Source organism: Triturus cristatus, chromosome 11 (assembly GCF_964204655.1).
Source record: "Triturus cristatus chromosome 11, aTriCri1.1, whole genome shotgun sequence".
Taxonomy (NCBI): domain Eukaryota; kingdom Metazoa; phylum Chordata; class Amphibia; order Caudata; family Salamandridae; genus Triturus; species Triturus cristatus.
This window is the reverse complement of record NC_140594.1, coordinates 235,482,262-235,498,076: the sequence shown is the minus strand read 5'-3', so window position 1 is coordinate 235,498,076 and position 15,815 is coordinate 235,482,262. Positions and strand designations below refer to the sequence as shown.

The window sequence follows — 15,815 nt, the reverse complement described above, 5'->3', positions numbered from 1 at the left end:
TTAAAATGTTTTACGGTCCACAATTTGAACAGCTACGTTTTTTTCTGCAAAGCATATTGTTTCCAAGATTAAAGTGCATTTTTCACAGAAAGCAAAAAACAGCTTCTCTCAGACCAATTTCAGCAAGTAACACCTGTTAAATGCAATTTGGGAAAACCTAAAGAAAACAAACTGTATTACATCTAGTACTTAGATTTTTGCCTTCGATCATCTCAGGGCATAGTATGATATGCCATGAATACATTTCTTGCATTATGCCATAGCAATGAAACGAGTGTGTGTACGTGTATCCCCGGGATAAAAGACACCTACATAAAATACCTACCGGAAATACAGTGTCTTATAAGTCTTGAATAACAGTGCATTAAATATATTGAGCTTAAATTGCATGACTAAATACCAGTTTTTAAAGTCATTCAATCCTTTTTAATACCTTCTCTTCCCACTGCTGTTTGCTCTGTGCACTTCTTTGGAACTTTCCCTTCCAGTGCTGCTTCACCGCCCCCTCTTCCCTATTTCCCTCTCCACTTCCGACTTGCTCCTGTCTTGCTTCACTATGCTCCTGCTATTTTTAAATATTTTGTGGTGAGATTCTGCTTTCCATCTCCCCTACTGTTTAGCACTTCATCCACCTTGTGTGATTCCCTCTTCAGCCACGCCTGCATTGTTCCTCCGTAGGTCATTCCCATTTTCGCCAATGGGCCCTCTCCTTAGGCACATTGAGGCCCAGGGACCACCACCTTCCCGGGGCTAAAGAAAGATCAATGGGGGGGGGGGCGCATGGACCCCCCTGAGCTCCAAAGACCACCACCTTCCCAGGGCTAAATAACATCCCCACAAGTAAGACAACAACAGCGGATTGCTCAGATCTTGTCGGAGGCCCCATGCCCTTTCACAACCACTCTACAAATTGGCCTCCTGGCGCACAACTGGTTGGGGAATGAAGTCCCCTTGGTTGCAGAGGGTTGTTGGAAGCCAAGAACCCCGATTGTTACCACAAATAAGTCACTAGCAGCGGGATTGCTGAGACCCAGTTGGAGGACCCTACCCCTTTCACAACTTCTCTGCAAAGGGGCCTCCTGGCGCATTACTGGTTGGAGAATGGAGTCCCCTTCACGTCTGAGGGTCATTAGGGGCCAAGAACTCCTATTGTTACCACAAGTAAGTCCCCCACAGCAGGTTTGCTGCGACCTTATCATGACCCTGTCTCCTTTCTCAACCATGCTCGAAAGGGGCCTCCTGGCCTGGCGCACTACTGGTTGAGGGATGAAATCTCCTTGGCTGCTAAGGGACATTTGGGGCCAAGAATCCCTACTGTTGCCACAAGTAAGTCCACCACAACGGGATTACACAGACCTCATACGAGGCACCTACCCATTTCTAAACTATTCTACAAAGGGGCCTCCTGGTGCTCTAAGGGTTGGGGGATGAAGTATAGGGGTTAGCGTGCTGGTAAACTCTGCTCCGATGGCGGTTGGCAGAGTTTTTACCCAAATCTGCATTCCAAGTAGAAAGTCACTGAAAAAACCAAAGGTTACATGGACATTAAAGATAGCAAATAGAATTATTTTTTAAACATACACATTCACAGAAAAACCAAAGGTTATAGGGACATTATAGTTAGGCTCATATTTCACTCATACAAAAACCAGTGAAATTCAGCAGTTATAGTTACCTGAGACAACTATAACCCCCACAATCCACTGCTTATGACCTCACATATTACATCACTCATGACATCTCAAATTACATCACTGATGTGATCATCCACAGAACCACTCACACATCCACTCATACCCCCATACAACATCATATGCCCACTCAGACACCCACACAACCACTCACATACCCATTGACAAACCCATACAAGTATTTACACAACCACCCACTTATCCATTGAGCCACTCACACACCCACTCTCTAACTCATAGATCCTGATCATACAACCAGTCAGTTACCCATACAGCCACTCACACAGCGACACATTCACCCATACAGCTACTGACACACCAATGTTATTCACATATACAACTACTCACCCACCCAAACAGCCTCTCAACAGAGTCGCTCACTCACCCATATAACCATTCACACCCTCAATCACACACCCACACAACCACTTTCATTCCAATTCACACATCCATACAACCACTCACACCGCCACTCACTCTTCCATAGAGCCACTCACAAACCAACTCACTTAACCAATCGCTCACTCAAACAGCCACTCACTTACTCCTACAACCACATATACACCCCGTCCCTCACTCAGCCATTCAGACACCCACTCACTCACCCAGTCACTGACCCACACACTTACCCATCCACACAGCCACTCATGCAGCCACTCACACAGCCACTAAGTTACCCACACAGCTACTCAGACACCCACTTATACACCCATACAGCCACTCACATACCTGTATACTAATTTAACCTTGGGGTACCTCAGTAAATATGTTTAATACACAAAAACCTTTAGAGACTACTCACAATCACTGGATGATATAATCTGTGATATCATCAGTGATGTCACTGATCATGTCATGAGTGATCTAATATGTGAGGTCCTAAGCAGTGCATTGCAGGGGCGTAAGCTATAGTTAGCTCCAGTAACTATAACTGCTGAATTTCACTGGTTTTGTGTGAGTGAAATCTGAGCCTAATTATAACGTCCCTGTAACCTTTGTTTTTTCTGTATATATATATATATATATATATATATATAATATACTTACCTGCAAAGTACTTACATTTTTTGTGCTAACGCCATGCATTGTAAAGGCAGGTCATAGTAGAGTTATGTGTGGTACAGGCATACGTCGTAAAGACTGTGTTATAATTGCTGTTTCCCTATGTAAACATGTATGCAAATCAAGCAGGTAATATTTCTCCTCCCTCTTCTCTGCCAAAATCCTCATCCTCCTTGCCAGGACGTCCAAAGCCACCACTGTGAATGATCTTGATGCATTTTGCGTGCCTTGTTTACGGTTTGCACCTGGATACCATCAGATCCAATTCAATGGTGATTGCATTTCCTAAATGCCCTTTTTGTGACTAGTCACAACTAGAAAATCTGTTGTACATGCAGTTACCGAATCACAAATAGGAAATCTCTATTTGCGATTTCTTATTTTGTAATTTCTAAAATGCAATTTCTGCAAGGTAGAAATCGCATTTTGCACCATCGGAAATGCATTTTGTACCTAGGAAAATGGCATTTTGCATTTCTTAATGACCCGAAATAGCGATACAGACAGTTAAGAAATGCAAACTCCTTTCCTACATATAGGCCTTAGTGTCAGCATGAAAGAAAATGTTGATTTTAGCATTGAGTTGTTGAAGAGGTTCCTGGTATGTGAGATCAGATAATCTCTGACTGCTTTAAAAACAATGCAATAGGTCTCATATTTGTGAGAGTTTAACCTATTGGCATTGTAAATGACAAAGCCTTTTATTTACGTTTTAAAAACCAACACATAAATAAAAGGTATTGCCATTTACAATGCCAATAGCTCAAACTCTAACAACTGCGAGACCTATTGCATTGCAAATGCTTGTTCTCTTTCTACGTGTGCTGCATTTTGCAACATCCATAGAAAGAGGTAAACACTTCTTGTGATTGTTTTTGTGCAGGAAGGTGTACCTTTCTGCACAAAATAAAATCACCCCTACTAGGCAGACACCCTTACACCATGGTGCACGGGTGCCTGGGTTGGCGCATGGCAGCCCATTGTGGATCTTTGCAGGGTAAAAGGACAGGAATGTGCTGTATCTTGTAGATACGGTGTATTCCTGCCCTTTTCTTCTGACGCAGTGCAGTCCAGCAAGATTCCCCCGCCCCATAAATTGTATCAATGAAGATTACATTTGGGCGTATTTAGTTTTGGAACTCATGTTTCCTTTGTGGACAAAATTTCACAAACTGCTCTTGTGCAGAGCGAGGTATGGAAAGCCCTTTGTGCTAGTAAGAGGACGCTGGCGATTCGAAATAGAGGAATGCTGTATCTGGAGGTGCTTGAGTGTTCGCTGTGCCAAATTTAGTTGTACAGTCGTCAATTTTCGTACACGTAGATCAAACTCTTTACTTCTCTATTGGATTTTAATACCTCTTAGGTGGCATTTAGTCAATGACTCGGAAGGGGCTTACATAGTAAAGAGCAACACAGGTCTGAGGTAAGTTGCTGAGAAATGTAATTAATTCCAGAGGTATGACTAGAATGTCACAAACAGTAGAGCAATTGACACTCACAAGGCAAGTGGTGCCAACCGGAATGCGTTGGTACAAAAATGCTTTCCCTTGTTCCGAAAAATCGTTTCTTGCAAGATTAGCATGTCCTTTTGTGAACTTTGCACAGGAAATAGTGAACCTTTAGTTAACATACATTTAGCAGTGGGAACCTGTTCCCACACAGTAGTGTCAATAAAAAGGTGGCACAGTCAATACTGCTTGGCAGGCGGCGCTGCAACTATGGCGGGAGGGCTTCACAGGAAACAAGCTTTTGAATGAGTTGGCAAAGGCCCTGGCAGTAGTGCACCGAGTGAGCATTGTGAAGCCCTTTGTATGAGCGATGCACTCTAGATAAGAACAGCATTCCATCCTGTGCTCGGTTCATGTGCAATTCCCCTGTTTATTTTATTTATTTTCAAAGCACAAGTCACCCAGCGGCGGCACTTCTTGGCGCTGGTAGGGTGAGGGGGCAAAAAGGAAAGAAACAGGTCAGCAAAAGAGAGACGTTTTAGTGGAGTTCCTAAACTTCGGATAGTTTTGTAATGCCCTTCAAAAATAGAGGTTGGTCATTCAAGCTTTGAGACCTATAAAAACCAAGAAAAAGCGAAAGGAGGAGCGTGCGCCATCTCCTGTCCTGAAATGCCGAAAGAGGAGATGCCATGCGCGTGCACACCGCCTGTCCGTGCGCGCACATGGATTGTCTCCCCTCGGCAACAAACCAACGACAAGGGATTGTAGATTTAATTACACGCTGGCCACACGTGCTCACGTAAGTGCGGCGCGCAGACAGGAGATGTGCACGCGTATGGTGCCAGCAGGAGTTGTAATAACGCCGCGTGCCGTACGCGTGCACAGCTGATGTCTTGCGGTATGTGCGTGCACAGGTCCTGTCCTGCTTCAGACTTCAAGTCGGCAACAATAGGTCTCGCTGATACCGAGCAGCGCTTTGCGCTGCGTCGCTGGCGAGACCTAAAAAGCAAGTAAACATGGTAATCAAAGAAAGGCACCACAGGGAGTTCAAATTAAGTCTATCTGCACAGATTTAATTAGCCATTGCATCCAATCTGTTGACCAACTAACAGCAGAATTGCAACTATAGAGGCGAGGCACAGGAGGAGAAGGGCCAGTTTTTCACCTTAACACTAGTTTTCCACATCATATAATTTGATCCCCAACTCATTCTATCATTCTCCAAAATGTCACACATTTGTAATTTTAAACACATGTGTATTTGATGCCATTGACTTCCCTTTGGTTGTGTTGATGGAATTGCCAGTTTTTTTTCTTTCTTTATTTGCTTTCAGTACAATACGACTATCATGTCCAAAGAGAACAGCTTGGGCCATTAATATTTAATGGCAAGGAAAATCTAATCAAAAGGGTTCTCTTGGCAGTAAGTGGAGGCAAGTTCTTAGGATTGGAAAGCTATAGGGTACACCTAGGTACTGTTTAAGCACCCAGCATTTTATAGGCTATCAGATAGTCCTATGCATCTTTAGGTGCCAGTTAGGTATTTGTTTTTCATTGAAAATAAGAAATAGTCGTGATTGAAGACGATGTTCCAGGAGTGACACTTGATTTGCTTTAGCTCAAACTTCTCACTTAGACATATAATCAACTGAAATTGCAACAGAGGTAGGCTTTGACTACAGTGTCCCATCAGGGCCAGATTGACATTTTAACACTCAAAAAGACAACAATACCCATCTATGACAATCAAAGTGAAGAAGTCCTGGAGAAGGTGAAAAAAATAGCAAGGAGAGAAATACGATGACTTACAAACTCTTAGCAACTTCTCCTCTTAAACATACAAATATAAACATGCAAACAGATCAAAAGACACACTTGTGCAAATACACCCTCACTCACACCTATAGGCCACAGCCCTATACAGAAAATAGGGTCAATAGAGGAGGCAGAAATAGAAATAATTGGAATATCTTACTTTATCTTTAACAAACACTGTCAAAGTCAATAAAGCTGACTTCAATAGGCTAACTCATGGAATCAGCTTTTGTATATATATATATATATTTGCATTTGTAAACTCGTCAAAGCAAGAGGAAATGGCTATAGCAAAGATATTTCTTACCTGAAAATTTGCAAAGGGGGAAACAAAAAGAAGAGCATGGATAGAACGTCAAGAGTAAAGAACAATGTTGAAAATACACAGTGAAAACACACACTTAATTCCCAAGTAAAACATTTTCGAAGGTCTGCTGCAATTAAACTACAACATAGAAAAGGGTTCCTTTCTGTATACAATGCATGCAGAAGAAAAATGATTTCATGTGAGATCATTCAGTGTATTTTTTAGATGTAAAATATGCCCTCATGTATTGCAACACCACTTTCTCTCATTAGGTGGAAAAGGGAGCCAGCCATCTAACAGCCAATAGCAAGCGACGAGAGAGAATTAATCTTTTGGGAAGATGCAAAGCCCATTCTTCGCATATTTAATTCATTAGTAACAAAAGGTTGCGCAGACAACTGTGCTGTCAGGAAAGACCCCAAAATTTAAAAATACAAAATTGAAATTGACCTTAGAGTGTCCCTTCATGCCAACAGTAATTAAAACGTGTTAAATAGGTGTACTTTAAGAGAGCATGGGTAATAACGAAAGGGCATAAGATTTCATATTGAAGCATAAATAGCCACAGATGTGCACATGTAATAAAACCAAGTACTAAAGTTTTCAAGGGTGCACATTGTTTAATTGTATACTGTTACCAAGCTCAGTAAAAACTACGAAAATTGTAGGTAAGTGTAAATTTATCAGTAAAAGAAAAGTATTTTAGTTGTTAATTCTTTCCTAAAAATAAACATGACTAAATATCGATATGATGAGAAAAAACAATTAACACTGAGAAATACGGATGGGAATTCCAAAGACATATATACCATAAAACGAGGAAGCCTAATTATAAATCACCTGTAGAAGAATGCATTGTGAGCATATGATTAGAAAATGTAGAATTATTCGATTTAGTTAAGCCATTACATACATTCTCGATTCCTGCAGAATCTGGATGGCATTCTGGGCCGAGAGGTTCACCTTGGCCCTGGTGATCCAGCTGGTGAAGTCGTAGCGCACAGGGTCTTTGCCCATTTGGTGAAAAATCTCACACTGAAGAGGCTGCTCGCATTTGCGTATGGGACCATCTGCTGTAAGGTAGATACAAGAGGCATCAGTCATGCGAGAAATGTGTCTGAGCGAATCAAGAAGCATTTCAATGTGCCAACTTTGTCCTTTAGGCGTAGATTGTCATCTTTTTATGCCTTTTAAATCAGCAAGTCAGAAAAATGCTCATAGCACGTACAAGAAAAATAATGGATTTTAAATAGCATTTATGCTGCTATAGTTTTGCGATTATACGTTGCAGTAAATGACAAGTGTCCCACAAAATCGTACTCCTTTTATCACCTTCTGAAAGTAATTTAGGCCTTGGTGACCATTCTTCTGAGCCCACAGCAGTAAATGCCCTGCCTTCACTCACCCTGCAGCAGACCACACTATTTAGGGGCTGATTACGAAGGCGGTCTGACCGCCTCTAACAGGCCGTCAGTGACAGTCCGGCTGCAGCATTATGATGCTGGCAGTCGGACAACAGTGGTCGGAACCCACACCGCTGCCTCCATCAGGATCTTAGATCCAGACGGGGCGGTGGTCAGAGTCATGGCCCTGAATAGCGGCGTTGCCGAGCCAGGTACCACCATTGGAGTTTGAATATTCCTTTCAGAGAGCCTTTTGATGGAGGGAACACCGCCATAAAAAGGTTGTCGGAAAGTGATATGGGGGGCCCCAAAGAGGAACCCCTGGCATTGTAGGCCACGGAGAAGTGGCCATGGGGTCACATGTAGTGCCCCCACTCACCTTCCAGCACCTTGTGCCATGCACTGCATGGTACATGGCACACGGTGCATGGGCCTGCTGGTGGTGCTGCAAGGCAGCGGCATATGCTACGCTATTTACATTGGTCGCAGCATGTCACTGCCACAGTTACAACAGTTTGTCCACCATCAGCTAGGCAGTCACATTGAAATGTGACAGTTGAACTTCCACCTGCTTGTCGGGCGGTCTCCTAACTTCCACAATTGCGGTCAGCGGTCTGACCGACCACATTCGAAATCAACCCCTTAGAGTTAACTCTGCTTCTAAAATTATTTCTGATGAAGTTATTCCTGGTAATACAGCAGAAGCACTTTCATCAGAAATTAATGTGGGTGTACCACCATGGGAAGGAGGCCCACTTGGCATTTATTTTTGGTTTTCAAGGACAAACTTCTAAAGCGGGATATTGTTTGTGAAAAATAACATTTCTGTGTCCCTTTTGTGCAGGGAAAATCTGCATTGAGACGATCTCTTAATGCAATAAAGATGATCGTATTCTGGCAGATAAGAGGTGCCAATCACTGGGTGCCGGGGATGGCTACACCAATGCAAACTCATCTATTCCACAACCTCTAAATCAGGTGGGATCTGCAGGCTCAGCCAAACTGGAGTGGTGAAAGAGAGGGAGGTCCTCTTTTGGTCCAATCAGGGACAGGGGATAGTACTTGAAACAAAAAAGTCCCTAAACACAGTTCAGTACTGTTATGGTGTGACACAGTCTATTCAAAATGGACAGTTTTTCTAGATACGTCAGAGGTGAGGTTTAGAATGCTCTATGTCTCACCCCATTTTCTAACAGAGCATCTGGAAACATGTTACTTCTCTGTGTAGAATTACCAGAGTTTGGGAAATAATTCACCCTGGAGTGCTCCTTCTTTTTGAATACCTCTAGAGACTGGAACGTCCTCCAGTTAGAATCTGACTGCCTACCACTGTAAAAGATTACAAAAGTGACTTAAAGAACCACGTTCTAAGCTTCCATCAATATCTTAATGAACTCCTACTTTGGCTTCAACACATGTCAGTTCCTCATCCACCATTGAGTCTGTTACATCTCACCTTATGTACACAACTGCATACACCCCACATGCATTTCATTTGACTCAAACGTTAGTGGTTGAACTGATTTTATATATATATACTCATTCATGGTATCATGATTCCAGTTTAATCTTTCCCTTCCACGATGTACTCCCATCATACAAATTATCATTGTATAGTATAGTATGTAAGGATTTATTCTATGCTATTTGCTTGTGCTTATAATAGGATATTTTTTTTGTTCTCGATATTTAAACTGCTTTGCCACTCAACTGGGTTCTGGAACATGTTACATAAAAACAAACTAAATATTAAAAAATAAAATAAAAAAATAGGAATAAAGAACTGTATCAAATTAGGTTACTGGTTGATAGGGCATAACCCTTCTCAAGCAGCAACTACAAATCCTATCAGGGCGAAGCACAAACAAACTCCGAATTAACCTGTGCTCAACCCTCTGTTAAATTGACAAAAAAGCAGGCTTAACTTAGAGCAATTTCTAAAGTATTAATGCAACACTTCAAACAGTAATGAAGTAATAACACAACACAAGAAAAGGTTGAGGTGCTGGTCAAGGCAGCAGTTCAGCTAAGCAGATGCAGATGCAGGAAGGCCTCTGGAGCTTGTCTTGTCCCTGTAGCTCAGAACAGGCTGCCAGTCAGCTGTCCATTTAAGTCAGTTCAGCATGGGTTGAAGAGTGCACATCCAGTCTTCCTTCTCAGCAAGCAGGGCAAGCATCAAGCAGAAGGGCAGCAGCCACCCTTCTTTTGTATGATCCACAGTTCCGGGGCTGTACTAAACAGTTGAGTCTGATGATCCTTTATTTATACCGGGTAACCAAGTTGAAGTAGAAGAAATATCAAGAGGCTTCCACAGCAGTAGTTGCTTGGAATTTCCTACCTCCCTGCCCTGGCCCCAACTTATCTGGGATCACAAAAGATCAGTGTGAACCCCTTTGCGAGTGTCCTCAGGCAGAACCTTTGTGATGTGCCAATGTGGTAAATGACATCTCCCCCTCAACAAGTCAGATGTGGTCGATTCTGCCAACACCTTCTCCCCCTTTTAAAGTACAATTCTTTAGATACCAAACTCAATATGCCTATCTGCTCCCAATTGAAAGTAATCACTTATTAAATGTAATAAGGTAACCCAATGTTATCCTGTGAAAGAGGAAAGCCTTGCAGTGGTGAAAATGAATTTGAAGAGTTTTTCACTGCCAGCACATGTAAAAATTAAAAGTACATGTCCAACGTTTTAAATACACTGCACCTTGCCCTATGGGCTGTTTAAGGAATGCACCAAAAAGGCAATTTTAGACTTGGTAAAAAGTTTATTTTGCCAGGTCAAAATGGCAGTTTAAAACTGTACGCACAGGCTGCAATGGCAGTCCTTAGATATGTTGGAAGGGCTTCTTAAGTGGGTGGCACACTTATTGATGCATGCTCACAAGTAGGACTTAATTTACAGATCCTGGGTAAATGTAGTATCACTTACAAGTATATTAAAGGCTCTAATTGGGTGTAAACCAATTCTACCATATTTAAGGGGGAGAGCAAAAGAATGTTTGGCACTGGTAAAGTGAGCAGAGTCCTAGGAGCCAACAACAAAAGGTTCAGAAACGGGAGGGTGAAGGCAGAAAGTTTGGTGATGACCTTGCAAAGAGAGCTAAGTCTAACAAGAACTACAGTTTAAAGTAATGCCTGGCACATTCGGCAGCTCAGCTTCGCAAATCCCTTTAGAATAGCATATGAAATACAGATATAGTTTTCATATAAAATTGTGCCCAGTGCATGGTACTGAACATTACATGTTTAAATCGATATTTTCAGGGACATTTGCTAAAATGCACCAGTTAATCATGGCATGATAGACATTATCTGTTAACCAAAAAACATTCTGCATTGGCAGATGCCGGGATGCCCCTGGTACAAAAACCAAGTTGGTTTGAAAGGATATATGAAGATTTATGCAACAACATCTGGATCACCAACAGATTCTCTACTACTGTGACAGCTGTTGCTCATTGCAGCACCATCCGCTGAGGTGCAACATTATTTTTGATAGAAGCAGAATTATCAGCAAAGGCAAATATTGCTAATACTGTTTTGCTAAACATGCCAAAGCCAGTTTCAATGTAAATGGATTCATGTTTATATTGTTCCATCAATATATTGCTATGCTGATGGAATAATATCAAACACACAGAATATAATTTCAGAACATGATGCCAGATTAACAAACATATTTTCACAATCTCTGTGTGAACAGATTGAGGGAAAGTGTATTTTGCCCATGTGCTAATTCAGTGATGAAATTTGCCCTTGTGCAGAAAGCTCTGATGCGCACAAGCATTTCCACATAAGTATAAAATACAAGTGTGGGTGTGCTATGGCTGTGTCCAGGCACATGGTCATGCACAAGCCTCTGCTCTCTTACTTACTAAGATGTTTCTCAGATATGTGCCATGATTTTGTCTGTTGTTTTATGCTATCCTGTAGTTGTTTGCTGTATCTGTTGTGAAACATTAACTCTACCGTTGGGTAAACTCTAGCCAAGTATTAATATTGCTCGCATGAGGGTGAGTTACATTTTCATTGTCTCTGCTGTTAGATGCTCAACTGTCCAAAATGCCACATATCCACGTGCTGGGTTAGATCAATGCTCAATGTATAAATACGTACATAAATACAAAATAAAGACTAGTGGAAACAGCCTATACCACAGGGTCAGAACCCTGCACGCGATCACATTTTCAGGCCTCCATTACTACACAATGCCTTTACCACACATTACAGCACAATCTTTTACTCTTTTATCACAAATATGTATATATATAAATATATATATCAGATTTAGGTTGCTGCCAGAAACACCATACGTCTGCCTTTGGGTGCCGGTGCCAGGGGTGGTGGCCGAGGCATCCCATTATCAAACGAAAATCCTGTCACAAACGACAAAGCGGCACACCAATTACATTCACAGTGTTTATTCGTGCAATGTGTTTATTATATGCAGACGGGTTTCGTTGCAGTCCTTCATCTATGTTAAATCATTTGAAACCACCTATGGGGTCGAGGTCCCATATATTCAACCTCCAGAACGCTGTATGATAATGTGAATTGCTAGCATTGAATAAGGCAAATTTTGAACCGAAATGTGTCTGCATATAATAAACATATGGCCGACAACTCAGTGAGTGCTCTGCTGAACTTTGTGAGCTTTAATATAATTTTGTGATTTCTACCATCACGCTTGCAGTAGCACCTGCTTTGAGTTCAACAGCAGTGGTGAGTTTGAGCTGTGTATTTATTCAAAAGCTGTCAGTACCGCCACAGAAAGATGGGTCTATCGACCAGTGGGTCATCAACTATAGGGTTTAGGGGTTGAAAGGGGTATAGGGTGGTAAAAGTGTTTTAAGGGTTTTGGGTGGGTGGGTAAGGTTATAGGGTGGTAGGGATGTTTGTAGGGCTTAGGGACAGGCATGTGTTTAGGATGGCATGGGTATATTTAGGGTTTAGGGGTGGCCAAGGATATTGGGTGCTAAAGATGTTTTTAGGGTTAAGGGGGGTAGGGATATTGGATAGTAATGGTGTTTTTAGGGTTTAGGGTGGTGAGGGTTTTTTTAGGGTTTAGGGGTAGGGGCAATTGGTGGTAAGGGTGTTTTTAGGATTACGGGTGTAGGGGATTTGGGTTCTAAGATTTTTTTTATTGGTTTTGGGATGGGCAGTGTGATGGAGTGGTAAAGGTAATTGAAAAATTGGGTCTCGTGGAAGTTCCCCCTGCTTTTTCTAAAATATATATATCAAAACACTTTGGTGTTGAAACACATTGTATGTTGCTGCTCAATAAACCTTGAATTGAAGCATTTACCTTCTGGGAGTGCGCATGACTTTACTTCGGTAATTTGGGAGTTTTGATGTTGGATATATTCACTTACCTTATATATCCTCGCCTTGTAAAGGCATGCGTGGTAAAGATATGTGTGTTAAATGATTGTGTTGTGAAGGCAATACATGGTAAATGCATTGCGTGGTAATGGCATGTGTGGTTCCATCAAATAGAAAGGCCCTACATTAAAGACACTCATTGTACATTTTTGCTGACCTTTACATGTGACCCCTAGTGAACTGCAGCACTGGAATTCTGTTTACTAGACTGAGCAATAACATCCAGAATGATGTTAAAAGCACAAGCATTGTTTACATATTAACTGAAGTAAATGGCAAGAAGCACAGAAGATTTCCTACACCACTTACCTTTAGGAATACATATATATAAAAAGATGATAAAATGTCTTTTAAATTAAAAAAACGTAATTCTCTAACATGTACAAGCATTTCACTTCGGTACATCAGATTATATCACTGCATTAAGTGGCATTTATTAGAAGGGGCAATTCGCCAACATGAACTTAGTAACATTCATGCTCTCCTCTTATCTTTCATGGCAATGCCATTAGTGAACCAAGAGGCAAATCATGTGCATCCTGTATGTGGCCAAGATTGCTATTGTGCATCCTACGCATTATAAAAAATTAAATCAAACACAAGATAACATTTTGCACATCCTGAACTCATGTATTTCAAATTTGATTGGGGAGAAATGAAGCATAATGAAATTAAACAATAGCCTAGAATCTCACAGTTTGCTCAATTGGGAAAGCTGAGATTGATTCAATTTTCTTTTATTGTACACTGTGCAGTTCAATCACTAGATGTTATCTCTTTAGCTCTCTTGTTTTACATTGAGCTAATGCTTTATCTTTCGTTTTTGAAGCATAGGGTTAGAGCATGAGTGGTAGAGAGAAGACACATGAAAGTTTCTTTTTTTTTTAGGGGTTTGAACCAGCTTTATTGAAGGATGTGGTTAAGAACAAGCTTCGTTGAATCAAAGGAAGAGAGGTGGTCTAGTTAAGCACTGTCCAATTTACGTTTTTTTTAATGTTCAAAATGTTTTATTGAATGAATTTTTCACACATTTTAAACACAATACAAAGAATAATACCGAACAGTATAGAAACATATCACAATATAAGAAATAAAAAACAACCATTAATAATGAAATAGTATACCTATACCAGCATTAAGAAATACATAATAGATATAAATGATAATATAACAACAAATAAAGAGCTACAGTAAGCAAAGATTGACTAATAAAAATTGAAATAAGTATTTTAAATTGCAGAACATGCAATGATATAGGAATCTAGACTGGATCACATATTAGACCTAAAAGTAGAGAAATCATTAGGAGAGCGTGGAAAAGAGCATTGCCCACGTCTAAGAAAAATAATCCATTCCCACCATGCATTAGCGGAGAGTAATGTAGCGTTTTTCCAATTACAGGTAGTAGATTTGATTGCAGTACAAAATAAGGAAATCAATCAATTTACAATCCATAGAGGATAATATAGATTTAACAAGAGAGGATTTGAGGATTAGAACATGAAAAGATAGAGGTGTTTGGATCTTAAGGATCCGGGTAATAATATTTCATATGTCTGATAAAAACTGATGAGTAATAGAAAAATTGAAAAATAAATGTTGTAGGTCACCAGTTGTAGATTGACAATGCCAACAATTTGGGGTATCTAGAAGTTTAGCTTTAAATAATTTGCCTGGAGTCCAAAAGCATTGGTAAAGCAGGTAAATATTAGTTTGTATAAGAGTAGCCGGAAGATAATTACCCGTGTTGGATTTCCAAATATCCTTCCAGGAATTGCTAGGTGATTGAAAATTTATGTGTGGTGCCCATTTTTGATTAAGATGTGAGAAGAAGGAATTTGAAGTGGTACATTTTTTATATACTTTAGAGGCTTTATGTCCTGAGGGGCTGAACACAGAAATACAAAATTCTATACCAGAGGACTGAGACATAGAAAGCAGTTGCGGATAAGCATTAAGAACCGTATTACATAGTAATGTATATTTGGGCAACTCAGACAAGGGCCGGTTGTATTTAGCTTGAATAACATCAAATGTGTAAAACATATCATATTGACATATGTCTGCAACAAAGAAAATACCAGCAGTAATCCATAAATTCCATAAAGAAATATGCTTATGATATTGGATTGAACCAAAGAGAAACTGTTTTAGTGGAAGACAAAGTAATAGAAAAGCTATTATCAAATGATAAAAGGGCAATTTTAGAGTTGGCAAGAATGGGGGATCATTTACCAAAAGAACCATTGGCCTTGCGAAGAAACGCAGTTAATGGATATGGAGCCAACATATTTTTCTCCAGTATAAGCCATTTAGGTGCATTAAAGGGGGGGGGGGATAATATGGAACCATAAGGAACATTGTGCCACAAAGAATGCGCATATTTTTTTTAAATCTGGAAGACCGACCCCACCTTCACATTTGGGCAGTTGTAAAGTCTTAAAACTGATGCTTGGGGGCTTATTATTCCAGATGAACTTAGTAAATAACTTATATATTTAGCACAAAAAGTGGACGGGAAAGAGAAGGGTATCATAGACAATAGGTATAGAATTTGTGGAGAACGCGACCGGATCGGGAAGACTTGTCGGCGAACGCAGGGATTCAGGTAAGGCGATCGCGCGCACGCGAGAATGTATTATTTTACAGCGCGAGCAAGAAACAAATTATCGCCAAGCTGCGGAATGCAGAAATTATGTCAAAT

General features: G+C 40.7%; 1 protein-coding gene across 5 annotated transcripts in view; it reads right to left on the bottom strand.

Moving 5' to 3' along the window:
- Positions 1 to 15,815, bottom strand: part of MYO18B (myosin XVIIIB) — a 1,573,426-nt gene that overhangs the window by 918,094 nt on the left and 639,517 nt on the right. For 3 of the 5 annotated variants that reach the window (XM_085634174.1, XM_085634172.1, XM_085634175.1), the window contains one exon: positions 7,237 to 7,396. In XM_085634174.1, coding sequence (XP_085490300.1) covers positions 7,237 to 7,396 — 160 coding nt within the window. The remainder of the gene's footprint in view (positions 1 to 7,236; positions 7,397 to 15,815) is intronic. The other 2 variants (XM_085634173.1, XM_085634176.1) reach the window with 1 other exon arrangement.